The 19,984-nt window shown below is 37.3% G+C and overlaps 1 protein-coding gene across 1 annotated transcript in view; it reads right to left on the bottom strand.

Moving 5' to 3' along the window:
* The window catches only part of LOC115232476 (kynurenine--oxoglutarate transaminase 3), a gene marked incomplete at its 5' end in the record, with an annotated part of 50,813 nt that overhangs the window by 5,452 nt on the left and 25,377 nt on the right, over positions 1-19,984 (bottom strand). The window contains 4 exons of the mRNA XM_029802360.2: positions 6,657-6,843; positions 10,565-10,731; positions 12,048-12,168; positions 16,623-16,751. Of these exons, the coding sequence (XP_029658220.2) occupies positions 6,657-6,843; positions 10,565-10,731; positions 12,048-12,168; positions 16,623-16,751 (604 nt within the window). The remainder of the gene's footprint in view (positions 1-6,656; positions 6,844-10,564; positions 10,732-12,047; positions 12,169-16,622; positions 16,752-19,984) is intronic.

The raw sequence follows: 19,984 nt of genomic DNA, 5'->3' as shown, positions 1-19,984 counted from the left end.
TCAGAGGAGCTAATCACCCTCTGAATGTCCAAGATGTTATGTGGCATTCCATCCACCAATACATTATTCAGAATACTGATCACAATCACCCTTCCTCTCTCCCAATGTGTCATGCACTGAGCATTTGGGAGCTTTACCCACACTTTGTCTCTTACCTGTACAGATGTGACAACTTCCACCTCTGGCTGGTATGCAGCTCTGAAGAAGTATCTTATGTTCCACATTTCAAGCATTTTTCTCAGCTGTTCTGAACAAAAAACTGTGTTGTTGTCTATCAACGGCCCATACACAGGCCCACTTTCCAAGAACACTGCATTTAGCACTTCTATGATTTTGGCTGCAATTTCTGCCCTGATCTCTACTCCATAAAACCATCAACCCAAGCCCACAGTTGACCACTGAGAGATATACCTTTCCCTGATAGTATGTTACATCTATTGCTAGCCTCTTCCAGTCTTCCTCTCCTCAAATCTTTCCTGTTTTATACACATTCAGTGAAGGGTTGACAGTCCTGGCCAAAAGCAATGTCTCAGGATTCCCAGGTGATGCTTAATCACCATTTCTGCAACCCGTTTTGTGCAAATCCTATTCTGGTTGGTGATAATAATAATAATAATAATAATAATAATTGTGTACAGTGCTCAGGTGCACTACAACTCATCTAAAGTGTATATATAATCAGGTGTAGTTTCGGTGGATTTCGGAAAGCATGAGGGCCTTAAAAGATGCAGTGTCATGGCAGTCAACAACTGACGCAGGCAGTTAATTCCATGCTTCAGCAACTCTGAGCGTGAAAAAATGTTTCCGAAAGTCATGAGAGCTGTATTGTTTTCTGACTTTGTAGGCATGTCCACGTGTGTTAGACACATGGAGATCAAAAAGGTGTTCAGTGTTGTTGTTGGTGAGGTGGTTGATAACTTTGTGGGTGTTTACCAAGTCCGTTGCCAGACGCCAGAGCTTCAGTGAATCCATGCCCAGGGAAACAAGGCGCTCAGAATATGGTAGGTGTCTGATGGAGGGTATGCGTTTGGTTGCACGTCTCTGGACAGATTCCAGGAGGTCAATGTTCTGTGCAAGATAGGGGTTCCAAACTGATGATGCAAATTCCAAGTGTGGTCGTACCATAGCTGTATACAGTTTTAAATAGATGGCTGGAGAGCGGCTAACAAAAGACCTGCTGAGTGATGCCAAGACACCCTCGGCCTTCCTGACAATCTTAGAGATATGCTTTGTCCAACGCAAATCACTGCTGACAGTGATGCCTAGGTCACGCTCGCAAGAGGATTTCTTGATATCAGTGTTGTGGAGGGAGTATGTGAACGCAGGGTTTTTTTCTCCAAAATGCATGGTGGTACACTTGTCCACAGCCAGTTTCAGTTGCCAGTCTGTGATCCATTGCTGCATTGTGTCTAGGTCTGATTGCAGGAAAGAGTTGTAGACATCAGGATCTGTCCTCTTGATTTCAAGGTACAGCTTGATGTCGTCTGCATATTTCAATACTGTGGCATTCTTTAAATTGGCATCTATGTCGTTAATGTATGCCACAAACAAGAGGGGACCAAGGACAGATCCCTGTGGTACACCCGATGACATCTCATATGGTGTAGAGTGCTGTCCTAGAACTGTGACAACCTCCTTTCGGCTGAGGATGAAGGATTTCAACCAGTTAAAAAGGTCATCCCCCACACCCATTGCAGAGAGTTTCACCATAAGCCTTTTGTGTGGCACAGAGTTGAAAGCCTTAGCAAAGTCAAGGTAGACAACATCCACCCATGAGCCACTGTCAGTAATCTGAGTAATGTCCTCAAGGAACTCGACAAGCTGGTCACTGCAGCTGGAGTTAGGGACAAATCCATATTGTGAGGGTCGGATGAGACTGTGAGAGCTCCAGAAGTTCCAGAGTGTTTCTCTGACACACGATTCCATCAGTTTTGCAATACAGCTAGTGAGACTGACTGGGCGATAGTTGACAGGTGATGTGCGGTCGCCCTTTTTGAACAGAGGAATGACACTGGCAGTTTTCCACTGCTCCGGAGTAGCACCATTGTTGAGACAGTACTGGAAGAAAATAGAAAGCTGGTGTAAAAGGAAGTGCCTGCCACGTTTGAGAAGCAGGTATGTAACTCCATCGAGACCAGGGGAGGCATAGTTGCGCTTATTTTGAAGGTGACGTTGCAGCATTGCAGGTGTAAATTCCATAGTTGTTATGGAGTTTGCTGTTAGTGATGGTGAAGATGGTACATCTTGACTTTCAACAGTGAATATGTTTGCATAGCACTCGGCAATGAGTTCTGCGCATTCCTTGGGGTCGTCAGTGATCTGGTTTGTGTGAGGGTTGCGAAGAGGGCCCACTGGAGAGTGAGGTCTCTGCTTTGAGTGCACATATTTCCAGAAAACCTTACTGTCAGGATTGGCTGCTATGCACTGTTCAAATTCAAGCACTGCTTTTTTTGTTACTTGCTTGAGATGGTTGGAGGATTTATTCCGCTTCTTCCTGTTGGTGTCTGATTTATGCAACCTGTATTCCTGTTCAGCAGTCCGACGTTCCCTCCTGGCAAGTCGGACCGCTGAAGTTTCCCAAATTGCCCTTTTGGGGCGGTTCTTCTTTTTTTGTTTACGTGGCACTGATGCTGCACATGCTGCCCATATTGAGTCCAGGATACTCTGGAGTATAGTATTCACATCTCCAGAGTTGTAGAATTCACGCCAGTTTGGGTGCTGTAGTTCAGTGTGGTACAGGTTCCAATCTGCTCTCTTCCAATCGAAGGAAGCAGATTGGAGATGGTTCAGGTTTTTGTTGCCCGCAAGAGCCAGATTGGCGATGATCATAGCATGATCAGAGTCACCTAGAGGTTCCTCCGTAGTGCAATTGATAACCGCTTCAGGAGTTGTGGTGAAGAGCAGGTCCAAGGTGTTGTCGCCTCTTGTTGGAGAGGTGACTACTTGTGACCAGTTTGAGTCCAGCACAAGCTCAACAAAATCGTTTGCACTCTGTGGCCAATGGAAGGTCTCCCAATCGATCTCAGGATGATTGAAATCGCCTGCAATAAACACATAAGTGGCTGTTTTCCTGGCAGCAGCTCGGAGGACATTGCAAAGCTGTGTGTCCCGATGGTAACTTGGGGGACGATAAACAACGCCAAGCAGGAGTGTTGACATGGTCATACACACGTCACAGAAAAAAACTTCTTCTTGTGATTCGTTCAAATCGGCACAAGGAATTACCAAAAAATTTGAACGAACGTAGACCATCACACCACCACCACGGCGGTTAGTGCGGTCCTTACGGAAGAGGTTGTACCCCGTAATGTTGAAAACCCCATCACAGAGTAAGGAATGCGCCCATGTTTCCGTGACAGTGATGAAGTCAGGGTCAACACTTCTGACGTAGGCGTTGAACAAATGTATTTTGTTGCATAAACTGCGAGCATTTAAGGACAACAATTTGTACCCTGCTCGCAGTTTATGATGGTGTGTAGAGGATGGCAGGTTGTTCTGGCTTAGTTTCCCTGAGTTGCTGTAGTCTTTTTAGTTATTGTGGGTAGAGAGCACTCAGACCAGCTGGTATCTCTCTTCCACGTTTCAGCAGTCTTGACAAATCTCCAGATTTGTCCATCTTCCCGAAGACTGAAGCTTTCCTGTAGAGCTGAGTTCCTATTCAGGGAAGCCACTACACGTAGCTTCGGACGTACATCGGACGGTAAGCCTGGGCGTGTTCGGAAGGTGGTCCGATTTTCACGCCCAGCTTTAACTGAGGCCAGATGGTAAGAGGTTGCCTCAGTGTGGTCCGTAAAAGACAACTTGATGAGCCTAGGTTTTGGGCCAGGTCGTCCAAGGCGGATAGCACCCGTTGGGGGAACGCAGCCTAGGTCTTTGGCTGAGTTGGCAGCAAAAGCCTGAAGATCAGCCATGTCTTCTGGCACCCCAATGGCAATGACTTCATGGGTGGCAGAATCCGCGGTCTTAAATGCGACAAGAGGTACAGGTACAGGGAGGTTCTTTAGCAGAGCATTCCGATAAGACCCCTCATTGTGGAGTCCAACCTGAATGGTTGCTTTTATTCCTGCTACTTCCCCTTTTAAAGCACAGATCGATTGTTGCAGTTCTGCAAGAACCGCACTGGTCAATTGGTGTTGTTGTTGTTGCTGCTGTTGCTCTAGTTGTGGTTGATTTTGTTGTTGCTGTTGTTGTTGTTGATGTTGTTGTTGCTGCTGCTCTGGTTGTGGTTGATTTTGTTGTTGCTGCTGCTGCTGCTCTAGTTGTTGCTGCTGTTGTTGTTGTTGCTGCTGCTCTGGTTGTGGTTGATTTTGTTGTTGCTGCTGTTGTTGTTGTTGCTGTTCCGCCTCCTCCACGGGAGTGGCAGGGGGAGACACAATCGTCGGTTGTGGAGGCACGCAGGCCTGACACTGAAAAGTCCAAGATTTAAGCTGAACCATCTTCCAGAGTCTATCCATCATAGCATTATGATGGCTCTTTTTTTGGCCTGGGATCTTCTGAAAGTCCGTGGCACATTGGAGGCAGACAGAGATGAGACATGTCCCACATTCGACCCAGCGATTACGGAACGTATTTTCGGGTTCCGTACAGATGTGGCAGGTGTGATTTTCTGGGCAGTGTTCTATTTTAGAGCAGCGACCAGTCTTATCGCACGCCGCTATGGATTTCACCATGGCGATTCTGTTGCTTCTGGTCATCCGTAGAGACAGAAAATGTAAACAACAATACGATAAAAGTAAAATATAAAATATTTGTTTTTGATTCGTTCTTTTTTGTGTATATTCCTTGTTCTTAAATATTGTGTGTGTATATACACATGTTTCGTTCTTTTTTGTGTATATTCCTTTTTTTCTTAAATATTGCGTGTGTATACATAAAAGTATTTGTGCGTATAGACACGGAGAAAGTTTGTAAACAGAAATGAAATTTTTGATTTTTTTGCAGTGTAGTCCGTCACATTAAATAGTGTGATTTATTTTCACTCTGCACGTATATACATGTGTGCTACAAGTATCTATGTATGTATGTATGTCACTGCTTTATAAATTTTGGACGTACTTACTGTCGTTCAACGATTTCTTTTACCCTCAACTACACGTGGTGAATTCTTCCATTGTAGATCTGTGGTGGTCATCGTCGTAATATTTTCTCTTTAGTTTCCTCGCCAAATTGATTATACCCTAATCAAACCATATGTAAGAAAGGTGTTGGTAGAAACTCCATATCGTACATCCAGTGCAAGCTCTGTGTGTGGAAAGTGCACAGGTACAATAAGCACTAAAAATGTCACCCACCCCTGAACCATGGCAGAATCAATTTGAACCTTAGCAGGTCACATCCACAACTCAGTGCTAGGGTCATGCCCTTTAATACAGCATCCAGTTCAGTTACATTGATGTAGTTGTCATCATCCTTTCTAAGACATGCCGCATCTTCCACCTTAACACCTCCTATTTCCAGAATGACTGACAATGCTATACTGCTTGCATCACACCACACAATCCCTTTTTTTGTATCAGGCACATACCAACTGCCCTTCACTGAATCTTCTGCTCGCACTCTCTTTAAAGTATCTCACATCATTGCAATCGTCTTCTCTTCCACTTTATCACCCCAGTTCACTTCCTCTGCTTGCCTTTTGATGTAGCTACATGCTATTTCGAGTCATCATGCAACAGAGTAGTGATCCACCAGCTTCCCACACATTGAGAACAGCCCTTGTCTATTCATATCCTGATAGATATCCTCTGCAAAACAGAAGCATTTCACTGTGACTAACAGCTTAGATGTAGTCAAATTATGAGATGATAGAAGTAATTGCCATATAAAAATCTATTATGTTCATATACTGGATACACTCTCGAACAATAGGTATACTTTTCACTCTAGATTAGATGATACTAATATGAACACAATATGCCACAATTAAAAAAGCAAGACAGAACCGTTGTTGCTTCAATAATTGTAATTTTAGAAATATTACTTGAACAGCAATATGCTGTTCAAGTAGCTCATCAGGTCAATACAAAATTCTATTCACATCCTTTGAATTCCACCTTGAATACTTTTTTCTTTGAGGCAACCACTGTCTAAGGTTTTAGAGTTCATTCTCAGAATTGACATTTTGGCACCATCCTGAAAATGTACTTTCGTAAATTCCTATTTCTATTTGGATCAAAAGACTGAATGCTATATTGCCTAACTTGTGTAATTTTTGCATTATCTTCCTTTATAAGAAAACAATTTTTTAATTAACACAAGTAAAATGCATGAGGCAGTGATGAAAGACCTTTGACTAATAATAGTGACCAATATATGTGTTTTATTGGCAGAATGATCCTTCCAAAGTAAAACAATTATTTTCAAAAGTAGTTGCTTAAAATCATTCTAATTATACCAAATTAATGGTCAGTGCTAAATGTTTGAGAGACTGTATGCATTATAAATCATTTTAAGGGTGCATCTCTGTGTTTATTTAAACACAGATGTAAATAAGAGCATGTAAAATTCATCTAACTTATGTTAACAAAACAGCTTTCAAATTATATCTTTCTATCATTTCAAAACTTTTTCTAGTTGAGAAGTCAACTACAAAAAAAATAGCATAAAAAGAAATTTAAAATAAATGGAAATGAAGTGTATGGAATATGAAAATTTACCAAGAGAACTGATGTCAGCCAACATAAAGAATCCACCTTCTGGAACAGTTGGTTGCATACCAAGATCAAGTAATACATCTGCTAAAGCATCACGCTTCCTTGTAATTTCAAGAGACAGTGACTGAAAATAGGACTTGGGTGTGTTCAAATGCTGTAGTTCCCACTCAAAAGCTATTGCCACAGCTTCCTAAAAAAAGATAAAAATAGAAAAATTTCAGAATGGTTTGAAGAAGTATACATATATAATAACCATTTGAAGCAAGATAATTCATTTGTCAAGTCTGGTGAGTCGTGGATGAGGGATACCAGTTGGACTGAGCAAACTGCACCCACAACAACAACTGGCAATACAAAAATCTTGGGAAACTAACCAAGAACAATCAGCCATCCCCTGTATATCATCATCTGAAATCCAGATACAGACTGCTGTCCTTGAATGCCCGTAGTCTATACAACAAGGTGCATAATTTTGACTCTTACGTCAAAAGTATCAACTCAGATTTCATCACAGTCACGGAAACATGGGCACATTCTGCACTCTCTGCTGGAGTTTTCAGCATAGCCAGCTACAACCTGTCCTTTATTTGCGGTCGAAAAGAGGTTGTCACAGTTCTAGGACAGCACTTTTTACCCTATGAGATGACATCTGGTGTACCACAGGGATCTGTTCTTGGCCCCCTTTTATTTGTTGCATATGTTAATGACATAGATGCCAACTTAAAGAATGCCACAGTGCTGAAATATGCAGATGACATCAAGCTGTACCTCGAAATAAAGAGGTCAGATCCTGTACACTATAGATCTCTATTGCAAGCAGACCTGGACACAATGCAGCAGTGGATCATGGACTGGCAACTCAAGCTGGCTGTGGACAAATGTACCACCATGCATTTTGGGAGGAGAAACCCAGCGTCCACCTACTCCCTCTACAACACTAATCTCAAAAAGTCTTTGTGTGAACGTGACCTGGGTGTTATTGTCGACAGTGATTTGCGTTGGACAAAACACATCGCTAAAATTGTCAAGAAGGCTGAGGGTGTCTTGGCATCACTCACCAAATCCTTTGTGAGCCACTCTGCGACTATCTATCTGCGGCTTTATATAGCTATGGTAAGACCTCACCTGGAATTTGCATCACCGGTCTGGAACCCCTATCTTGCCCAGGATATCAATCGTCTGGAAGCCGTTCAGCAACGTGCAACCAAAAGAATACCCTCCATCAGGCATTTGCCATATTCTGAATGCCTTACTTCCCTGGGCATGGACACATTGAAACTCCGACGTCTGGCAGCTGACTTGGCAGACACCCATAAAATTATCAACCATCTTACAAACAATAACTCTGAGCATCTTTTCAAACTCCACCCGAATAACACCCGTGGACATATTTACAAAGTCAGAAAACAGCACAGCTCCCATGACTTTAGGAAACATTTTTTCACGCTGAGAGTTGCTGAAGCATGGAACAAACTGCCGGCATCAGTTGTTAGTTGTCGGAGCACTGCATCCTTCAAAACTTCCATGCTTTCTGAGATTCACCAACACTACACCTGATTTTCTCCCCTCCATACATACACAAGCATGTATCTGACTCATACATTGTTCACTTTCCTGACATTTGTACATTACTGCATATACTTTATACGCACTTTCTGATAAGTTGTGGTGCATCTGAGCACTGTATACAATAATTTCATTATTATTATATTTAATTTATTTCAAGTTTCTGGATTTTGTACATTCATTCACGATAATGATGATGATGATTCAGAGGACAAAGAGACGATTCTCTCTTTCTTGCCTGATGAATACACAAAAGCTGTAAATGCAGTGTAGTGACAAAGTGATGCATTAAATTTGAATGAAGAAATAAACTCTGTTGCATGTACTGAGTATCATATATATACTCTTTGTACTATTAAATAAATGAATACATTTTTATGTATGCATATATGTTTGTATGTTTAGTTATTTTATTTTAGTAAAGTAATCATTTTATTTTAGATAAAGTAATTATAAAACTACTTTATAATTCACTTCCACTTCCTTTTGGAATAAAACTGCAATTTTTCTTCTAAATTTTATAAGTGGAAAATTAAAACATGTACATTTGTTGAAATAGATATAACTGAGAAAATATTAGTACCATTATTCATGGTTTTCTTCTCTGCTAGCATTTTATGTCTACTTGTTGATTTTCATAGTGTAGACAGGCATAGCTGTATGTATATGTATGTGTGTGTATTATGGGCTAATGGCAGAAAATGTTTCTGCCTGTAAAAACAATGGTTCAATAACATATTTGTGTAATTGATGCTAGCATGGAAAAATGGGTGTGTTGCATGGAAGAAGTATGAATCTAACTATTCAGAAAAGCAGGGATCACTATAACAACAGAATAGAGAGAAATAGAAGGTTGCTGATGTATTTGTGACTTGGTCTTTACCAGTTACAGGAGGCCTTCTTTTGGATATGGTCAGGTTGTTTATGTAGCCACAACACCATTTCAGATATAGGAGCAGTATTCTGCTGTGGGCCTTACTTGAATTTTGTAAGAAGTTAGCAAACACTTGGAGCTGAAGATTTTCCTGATCTAGTGGGACCTCTCAAAGTTTGTAAAAACCAATCTTGCAGCAACTTAAAGGGTTTTAATTGCATTTTTTATAAGATAACAGAAGATAAAGTATAATATTGTATTATATTATGTGCAGTGATTGAATCTTTGTATTGTTTAAAATAACAAAATTTATACCTCCAATTGAAGAATGTTTTTGAAGTATGTGATCATGGGAGCAGTATAGGTTGGCTTTGAAGTATTTACATTACATATGGAGGATATCTGTATGTGGAAGGTAAGGGAGAAGTGAAATATGGTATCTCTGTATGAGTCAGAATTGTTAGATATGTCAGCCATCAGGTCATTAATGTACTGTAGAAAGGCTGTGATGGGGTACACTAGAGTTAATAGATAAGATAGATGAGTCAGCACACACTATGCTGGTTTAATCTGACACAATGTTCATATATAATGATGAATGATACAGATGAGCTGGTCTCTAGTGGACCTGCTTATCAGAAACCATACTGATGAGCAGGGGGGAGAGAGAGAGGGGGAGAGAGAGAGAGAGAGAGCTATTATTAACAACCACTTCCACTATTTAGAAATATTAAAGCAACCAAGATATTTTCAACCTAGGTATGTGTGTGTATGGTGGAGACTGTGGATTACAGAATGAATTTTTTTGAAGTGTTTTGTTGAGTGTATATTGTTGAGTTGGAAGTAAAACTGGCAGAAAATGTGGGAGCTTTCTCAGCAATAGTTTTGCTTATGGAGCCATCTTGGTTGAGGAAAGTGTGACAGAGCACTAGTGCGTTGAAAGAAATATTAGGCATAAAAGGAATTCGATGCAGTGTGCTAGTTTGGTCATATGATGCATATGGATGAGGACAGTAGCATAAAGAAGTACTGATTACCAAAAATAGATGGAAGTTGTGGAAGAAGGAAGCCCAGCAAGACATGGGACAAAGTACTGAAGGTGGATCTCCAAAAGTTATCAAGTTATAAAACAAATACTTCTCTTTATATAATCTGAAATTAGCATATTAAACAGCAAAAAAATTCCTGTGATACACAGAATGTGTATATAAGATGCTACAATAAATGACAAATTAGCTACAGTCATTGTATGATTTTACTAAGACAACATAAAATAGTTATACATAACTAATGCTGCTTCAGTCTGAGTTATGAAAGGTTACACTATAGCTAAACATTTTTAGTACAAAGTTCTTGCTTTGTGTGGAAAAATGGATCTAAAACAGCCAAAACAGAAATTATTATATTCATGTATTTTTTCATTTTGGAAACCAAATTTCTACTGCCATAAACAAATAAGTGTTATAGTTACTTGTGTAACAGTTGGTACATGATAAACACTGTTCTGATGTACAACCATAGCAGAAGTAATAAGTTCAGCAGGTCCAATTGTCCAGCCAGTCTTCCAGCCAGTTGCACAAAATGTTTTTCCAGCACTGCCAATGGTTAGAGTTCTCTCCCACATTCCAGGAATTGTGGCTGATAAAATGAAATAAAAAGTAACTTTTATCAGACTTTTAATATTAATTTCTTACATCTAAGTAGAAAAATAATTTAATAAGTGAGAAGTGTAACCATGTTGCCTGATATCCCTAGAAGAATGACAGGCAAAAAAAACATCTACCAAAATGGAACAAAATGAAAAATTGATTTCTAACATTTGCACTGAAAGAACAATCACAAAGATAAGTGGCCAAAATGGAGTTCCTTCAGAGGGTAACTGTAGTAACAACACTCAAGTGCACAGATTCAGAAATCAAGGAGTCATTCCAGGTCTAGCATCTAGCCACTATTTTGCATTGTGAAATCAATTTCAGTACTACACCCGTCTGAGGAAAGAACTGCAGAGAGATTTTATGGACAAGGATCTAAGAGTAGACCACAAGGAAATGGTTGAATAATATCCATGTCTGGTCTCATTTGGGGATCCAGCTGGAACATTTGCTGACAGTTGTTTCTGATAGTGCTCTATGAAGGATGTGTCTGAAGACTCTGCTCCCACAACCTTGACATGAACAGTGAGCTATGAAGGTGAATGGATGGATGGATGAACATTTATATAGGGCCACAAATTTTGGTGGTAAGACTATTGGGAATTAAATTGCTATCATTACTTGATCAGCACTTTATATTATGTAGCATGGAAGGGTAAAAGACAAAACTGAATTTGAACTGTGAACATAAAAGACCATAACTAAATGCTGCAAAGCATTTCATTTCATGCTCCAACCATTCTATGAATTTACCAAAATTAAGTAAGAACCTCTACATGGTTGCTCAACCTGCTAGAAATAGCAGCCAAATCTTTTTCAAATAATAAGTTACCATCATAACCTATCCACCCCCGCAAAGGACACTTTGTACAATGCAAAGTGAGATATACTAAAAAAAAATACCTTAGATGGTTACAACTAGAACAGTATTTAACATAAGTTTTATTGATCAGGGCTGACTTGGGGCTAAATAAAGCAAATTTTGGTTTCAAATTTTGGCACAAGACCAGTAAGCTTAGGGGTGAGGGTAAGTTGATTACATAGACCCCCAGAGCTAAACTGGTATTTATTTTATTGACTCCAAAAGAATGAAAGGCAAAGTCCACCTTGGTGGACTCAGAACTTAAGGACAGACAAAATGCAACTAAGCATTTTGCTTAGCATGGTAACAATTCTGCCAGCTCATCACCCTAAAAACAAATACTGCACAAAAGGGATTACAGTGTCAATCTAGGCACAAATGTTCTTACTACCATTCTGTTGTCATACCCATCATCATCATTATTACATTCAAACACTTACCAATTTTGAGATGCTTATTTCCATCATAAGTGAGCCATTCATAAACTTCATCAGAAATACATAATACATCATGCTTTATACATAAGGCAGCTATCATCTCCAGTTCAGATTGATGGAAAACCTAATGGGATTGTATAAAAGTAATTTAAATTCAAATCAGCAAGTCATGTGCAGGTTTTATTTAAGATAATTGTAAATAATCCAATATTGAATTTAAAAATATAATCAGTAAGATATAAAAATATACGTGAACAGAGTCAAAGCAGCTTTTGTCAAATCTATTTCAACTGATGTTTTTGTATCATGGTATTTAATAATAACAGGTATGATATTTGCAGGATCTCATTAGAAAAAGCTTTCAAACATTTATTCAAACAGCTCTTCATGTTCATTGTATTTGCTATTTTAGTCCTACAACACTGTTTACTTAAGGTCACAGCTGAATAAGGTTTTAGAAGGTTAACAGCAGTTCACACAATTCTTTACTATGTATTCCATTTAAGACCATCCAGCGTTTTTTCCTGTGTGCAGAGAACCTAGAATACCATATTATCAGATATGTTCAGGAAGACATAGCTGCTAATTCTAAACAGTGAACCTACCATGTAAGCTCACATAAATTTTGATCCAACTTTTTATAAGTACTGGTAATGCTGTTAGAGAGGAACCTATAATAAAGGCCCCTGTCAACAGCATAAGGGTTTTTGGTCCTGCCACATGGAGCAAATGTCTTTTCTGAATTTTGCACATATAAACTTTCTTTCAGAGATCTTTGAAAGTTGTTGTTCACATAGCAAAAGTATATCTTTCTAATTATTTCAAAAATATCCCTTTCAAAAGGTTTTCAAGTCCTTAATCACAAAAGGATATTTTTTCATGATTTAAATCAGTACTTGGAACCAGTATGGTCCTGCCATAATCTCATATCGAAAAAATAAGTGCACTGTCTCATTTTCTGAATAAAATCTTCTATTTTCTCAATCAAATTCTTTAGATATTGCTTATCTGATGGGATGGGAATGTTCTTGAGTGAAAAATTCTGCAATTATATTTCCATTTTTCAGCTGTTGCATTTTACTCTTGTAGAATTGTGCTTGAACTAATAAAAGAGTGATATACACACAGCAAGAACATAGATGCCAAACAAGGTGGATAATATAGCATTCAAATACCAAAGGTAGAGCAAAGTAGTACTTGATTGAAACTGGAAAACCTTCATAAACCGTTATTGATTATTAAACAGTCATAAGTATACTGTGGTTCATAAATATTCAGAAGTATTTATAACATAAATATCTAGTAACTCATCAAATAAACATTCAAAGCTGATTGGACAGGGTACTGTTACCATTAAAATCTATTAGATAAAAAACAATTGACTGTAACAGAAAAAACAAGCATTAAGAGCAAGTTGAAATTAGATTAAAACCTCAAGAATATAAATCATCTATACTTATTGATACAGGCATAAAAATATAGCAAATGAAAAAGGCAAATGAAGTCTATTAAGATCTCCAACCTCTCAGCAAATTAGAACATTTTCAATAATCATGCATCATACTATAACCAGGCCTACATTACTCGTGGCTTCTTGGAGAAAATCACCTGTGTTCCCAACACTATGCTGAAAAACAAGTAAGATATGTTGACCCCATATAAAAATCCTACTACACCTAAAACTATCTATTCCACTAGCTTGTTTAACACTAAACTCACTATTTACTGTAATAACTGCATATCTACTAAATATGAAACCAGGCCAGTGTCTAGGAGGTGCATGTTTTGGTCATCTCATGTAAACCACCATCATCTAATATATAGAAGATAAAATATGGAAAATAAGAGGTGTGAGATCCTATGGTTCACATCATCTTCCTTACAATTTGAAACTCAACCTAAGCTCTTCAACATTAACATCTTCAAATCAAACTTCCCACCCCAACATAAATATTACTCCATTTTTAACAGATCCATTATGAGACTTTCTAACCTTGGTTCTGTTTACATATATGTGTGTTGTTTATACATTTGTACATTTCCAGGTTCAGTCCCACTACATGATACCTTAACAAGTGTTAGCCTGAGTCTGACAAAAGCCTTGTGAGTGGATTTAGTAGACAGAAACTGAAAGGAACCCATCATGTGTGTGTGTATTATATACATACAAACATATACATACATACATATATATATATATATATATATATATATATAACAAGTAAAACAGCTAATTGTAAAATATCAAGAAAAAGATCAGAGTAGTAATTATACTAACAAGTAAAGTTAATTGCCACATCAAAGTGGCTGTTCCATGTTACTGCTAGATAACTAGCTAGCAGAAGATCTGTCTGGGGATAAACTAGTAGTAACACAGAACAGCCACTTTGATGTGGTGATTAACTTTACTTATATATAATTATATATATATATATATCTACATGAGTGTTTTTGTGTCAGTGGTTGTACTCTACCACCACTTGACAACTGGTGTTAGTGTGTTTAGATCCCCATAACTTAGCAGTTTGACCAAAGAAACCAATAGAATAAGTACAAGGCTTAAAAGAAATAAAGTACTGGAGTTGATTCATTCAACAAAAAATTCTTCATGGTGGTACCCCAGCTTGGCTGCAGTCTAGTGACTGAAACACATGAAAGATAAAAGGTATATCTGTGTATGTGTGTGTGCATATATATATATATATATATATATATATATATGTGCACGCATGCATACACACAATCATAATTGGTTGCCATCTACTGAATCGAACCTTTCATACCTTGTTTACCTATGAGATTATTCTACTTCCAGCTACGTAATGATCTAATTATGGGGCAAAAGTAAAGGCATAAAATTTACACTTTTCAGAAGACAAGTAACTCAAACTATGGAAGAAAATCAAAGACCTAACCTATTAAAAATACATCATCATTTAACGTCTGTTTTCCATGCTGGCATGGGTTGGATGGCTTGTCAAGAACTGGTATGACCAGGGGCTACACTAGGTTCCATAGTCTGTTTTGTGTTGGTTTCTATGGCTGGATGCTCTTTCTAACACCAACCACTCCAGATTGTACTAGGTGCTTTTTATGTGGCACCATCACAGATCTCAATTCTATAGTGGTGGTTGAGTCTTCTTGAGTACAACAATGCATCACATATCTCAGTCCTGTGTTATCTCCTTTGTAAGGTTCAGTGTTTTGAGATCAGCTTTCATCCTATGTTTTCCTGGGTCTCTCTCTTCCACATCTTCCCTCCACTTTAAGTAATCAGTACTTCTTTATGCAACTGTGCTCATCCATCCACATCACATGACCAAACCAGCACAGTCTCCTCTCTTGCACACTGCATATAATTCCTCTTATGCCCTCACAACACACCAATGCTCTGTCACACTAATAAATGTTAAGAATGGTATGTATATCCTTTTATTCATACAGTATTTTATTGGTTGCTGGGTTTCAGTCATGCTTGGGCACCACCTTTAAGGAATTAGTCTGGTTTAGTCTAGCATATTAATCATTGAACATACTTTTAAGTTTGTTACTTATTTAGTCAATGTGTATTTGTTGAACTGTTATATTATGGTACAAAAACAATAACACCAGTTTTATGTGGCATAAAGGTAAACCTGTTTATTGAAAATACAATGCTGCCAGAAGTAGCACACTACTTAGTATTAAGATGGTTACAATGGAAATGCCATTAAAATTAACCATTTAATGAAATAAAATAGTGTACATTTAAACACAAGAGAAACTGCCTTCAACAGGCAGCTTTACATGCTAGAAGAAGTAGTCAAAACGACCAAAACCACATTTAAGAGCAATTCTGAAAGGAATGAAAAATAAAAACTTTTACCTTGTTATTTTATTACAGTAACACCAAGGTTTCAAATAGTTTTAGCAAATAAAATAATTTGCTAGGCGAAATTCTCATCAGTGACTGTGCCATAACACTAACATATAGTTAAGAGACAAATAACATGCGTCTCATTGTTATACGTTATAATTTTTCAAATTCACCGTGCAAGAACAGTTTCAGTCAGCAGTAAATAAATAAACGCTGAACTAATCTTATGGTTTTAGCAATTTTCAGAAGATTAGTTCGGCATTTATTTATTTACTGCCGACTGAAACTGTGCTTGCGCGGTGGATTTGAAAAATTATAATGTATAACGATGAGATACATGTTATTTGTCTCTTAACTATATGTTAGTGTTATGGCACGGTCACTGATGAGAATTTTGACTAGCAAATTATCTTATTTGCTAAAACTATTTGAAACCTAGGTATTACTGTAATAAAATAACAAGGTAAAAGTTTTTATTTTTCATTCCCTTCAGAATTGCTCTTAAATGTGGTTTTGGTCGTTTTGACTACTTCTAGCATGTAAAGCTGCATGTTGAAGGCAGTTTCTCTTGTGTTTAAATGTACGCTATTTTATATTGAGAATATGTTGTCTATTGACTAGGCCACATGCTAGGCCACTGGTAGTGAAATTTCTAAAAAAAACCTCGCTACCTGATATTTTACATATAATGATATAGACAGACAGACCCCAAAAAAACTTACTTTCCCAACAGGGTTGCTTGGAGTGTTTAGGATTAATAATTTTGTCTTCTCATTGAATTTACTAGCAAACTCTTTTTCATCAAGTATCCATTGGGCACTTGACATCTTGCCAGCAGATGCATAATTTTTCTGGAAAAATAAAAACAAGATGTTAGCACAGTACATGTATGTTTGCCTATGAATGTGTGTGTGTGTGTGTGTATATATATATATATAAATTTATAAATAAGGATAATATCGATATTTAAATATCGATATTATCAAGTGGCCAGCATGGGAAAAATATCATACAAAGGTAATAATTTTTTACAACTAAAAATAAGGGTGTCTGAGAGACACCACCATGCCGAAATAGCAGTCAAATCCCTGACTCTAAAAACCACGTTAAATGTTCATATGAACATTTAATTATATATATTTAGTTATATATATATACATAGACATTTCTGTCCCTCTGCTTCCACTTCTCTCTCTTCTCTTCCCACATGACCACCATTTGGCCAAGCTTGTTCTTTCCTTCTTGGTCTGACCATTGTTCATGCAGCATCGATGTTCTTCCCTGTGTTTGTGAAACTTTTGTATCTCTGCCGTAAGGGTTTATTTCCACACATGCCAGCTTAATTCAATTCATCCTTAGTCGAAAGACACCTGTTGTTATGTCCTGTTATTATTTTTTTTTATTGTATTTATATTCGTGTAACATTGTCCGTTTTTTCTGTCCTTGTTTTTGTATACATTCGTTGCTTTCTTCCAAGGAATCTAATGCTCTTAGCTTAGTTTTTCCTTGGGACTGGCCAGATTGGAGCAATCTCAAGAATAATCCGCCAAAATTGTGAGAATAATCTGGCGCTTGACTGAAGAAAGAAAACTTTAAATGAACCATCCTTGTTTTCTTTGTATCATCTATCTGGATGTTTTGTTGTCCCTTTTTGTATCACCTAGCTGTCCAGATGTTTTGCATTCTTGTCCCATTTTGTATTATATATATTTATATGGCAATAAGAAAATGGAGGGGATCAAGAGGTGGTATTCATCAACTTTTAGACATTATATTATGTCTATTTATTTCATAAAAAATACAATTATAACAATATACATACATATATTACAGATTATGCTTTACATATATAAAAATACCAGTAATTATTAAAATATATAACGTAGAACATAGAAAGCAGAATACATTCAGTAGTGTAATTGCCATACAATAAAAAACACTTGTGTATTATTAATTGGGTATTCTACCAGCAGTATATTGGATAGATATTATCCCTTAGTTGGTTGGATTCACAACCTCTAACTCTCTTGGAATTGTGTGTGTATATATATGTGTGTGTCTGTGTGTGTGTGTATGTTTAATTCTAGTTCATATTTGAATTTTTTCCATGGTATGAAACATTGGGAAATGCAAGCAGATGGTATCTAAATCAATTAGCATAAAGTCACAGTTGGTGATATCGCATGCAGTGGATTTTGTTCAGTATGTAGCATCGAGAAAATACCTGAGGCAAGTTATCTCACTCGACTGACTTTCAGGCGGTTTTTACACCAGGATCATAGGGAACATATTCTCTTATACTTAAAAACCACAGCCGACCTACAACCTAACAACACACATACCTTGTGTATGTGCATTTGATTTCATACGTATATTTTATATATATATCATCATCATCATCATCATCGTTTAACATCCGTTTTCTGCGCTAGCACGGGTTGGACGGTTCAACCGGGGTCTGGGGAGCCAGGGGCTGCTACAGGCTCCAGTCTGATCTGGCAGTGTTTCTACAGCTGGATGCCCTTCCTAATGCCAACCACTCCCCGAGTGTAGTGGGTGCTTTTAACGTGCCACCTGTACAGGTGCCAGAGGGGTCTAGCATCGGCCATGATCGGTTGGTGCTTTTTATGTGCCACCAGCACAGAAGCCAGTCGAGGTGGTGCTGGCATCGGCCATCTTCGGATGGTGCTTTTTATGTGCCACCGGCACAGAAGCCAGTCGAGGCAGGGCTGGCATCGGCCACGTTCGAATGGTGCTTTTTATGTGCCACCGGCACAGAAGCCAGTCAACGCGGGGCTGGCATCGGCCACGTTCAGATGGTGCTTTTTATGTGCCACCGGCACAGAAGCCATTCGAGGTGGGGTTGGCATCGGTCACGTTCGGATGGTGCTTTTTATGTGCCACCGGCACAGAAACCAGTCGAGACAGCACTGGCAACGGCCACGTTCGGATGGTGCTTTTTATGTGCCACCGGCACAGGTATCACAACTACTATTTCCATTGATATTTGGTTCGATGTTCATGTACATGCACTTGACTCAACAGGTCTCCTCAAGCACAGTGAGATGTTCCGGGATCCAAGGTACTTTGAATAGGCAGGGGCTATGCGGAACTGGTGCCGGAAGCATCCTGGGTCTTAGTAGTCACAGCACATCTCCAGATATCTCGGTCCTTCGCCATTGCCTCAGTGAGGCCCAACGCTCTGAGGTCAGGCTTGACTACCTCATCCCATGTCTTCCTGGGTCTACCTCTACCCCTGATATATATATATATACATACTTGGAAATAGATGCGTTGCATTCAATTAAATAATAATTTATATATAATACATATAGCAAATAGTATATACATATCATCATCATTTAGCGTCCGCTAGCATGGATATATATATATATATATATATACATATATATACATATACATATATATACATATATATATATGCATATATATATATACAATATATATATATATATATCATATATATACATATATATATACATATATATATACATATACATATTATATACATATTATATATGCATATATATATATATACATATATATATACATATATATATACATATATATATATACATATATATTATATATACATATATATATACATATATATTATATATACATATATATATACATATATATTATATATACATATATATATACATATATATTATATATACATATATATATACATATATATTATATATACATATATATACTATATATATATACAATATATATATAGCTATATATATACATATATATATACATATATATATATATATCACATATATATATATATATACATATAATAATATAATATATATCTATATATACACATATATATATATACATATATATATACATATATATATATATACATATATATATATATATACATATTATATATATACATATATATATACATATATATATATATATACATATATATATATATATACATATATATACATATATACATATATATATACATATATATATATATACATATATATATATACATATATATATATATATACATATATATATATATACATATATA

The sequence above is a fragment of the Octopus sinensis genome, linkage group LG2 (genome assembly GCF_006345805.1).
Source record: "Octopus sinensis linkage group LG2, ASM634580v1, whole genome shotgun sequence".
NCBI classification, from domain to species: domain Eukaryota; kingdom Metazoa; phylum Mollusca; class Cephalopoda; order Octopoda; family Octopodidae; genus Octopus; species Octopus sinensis.
This window is presented reverse-complemented; position numbering and strand designations above follow the sequence as displayed.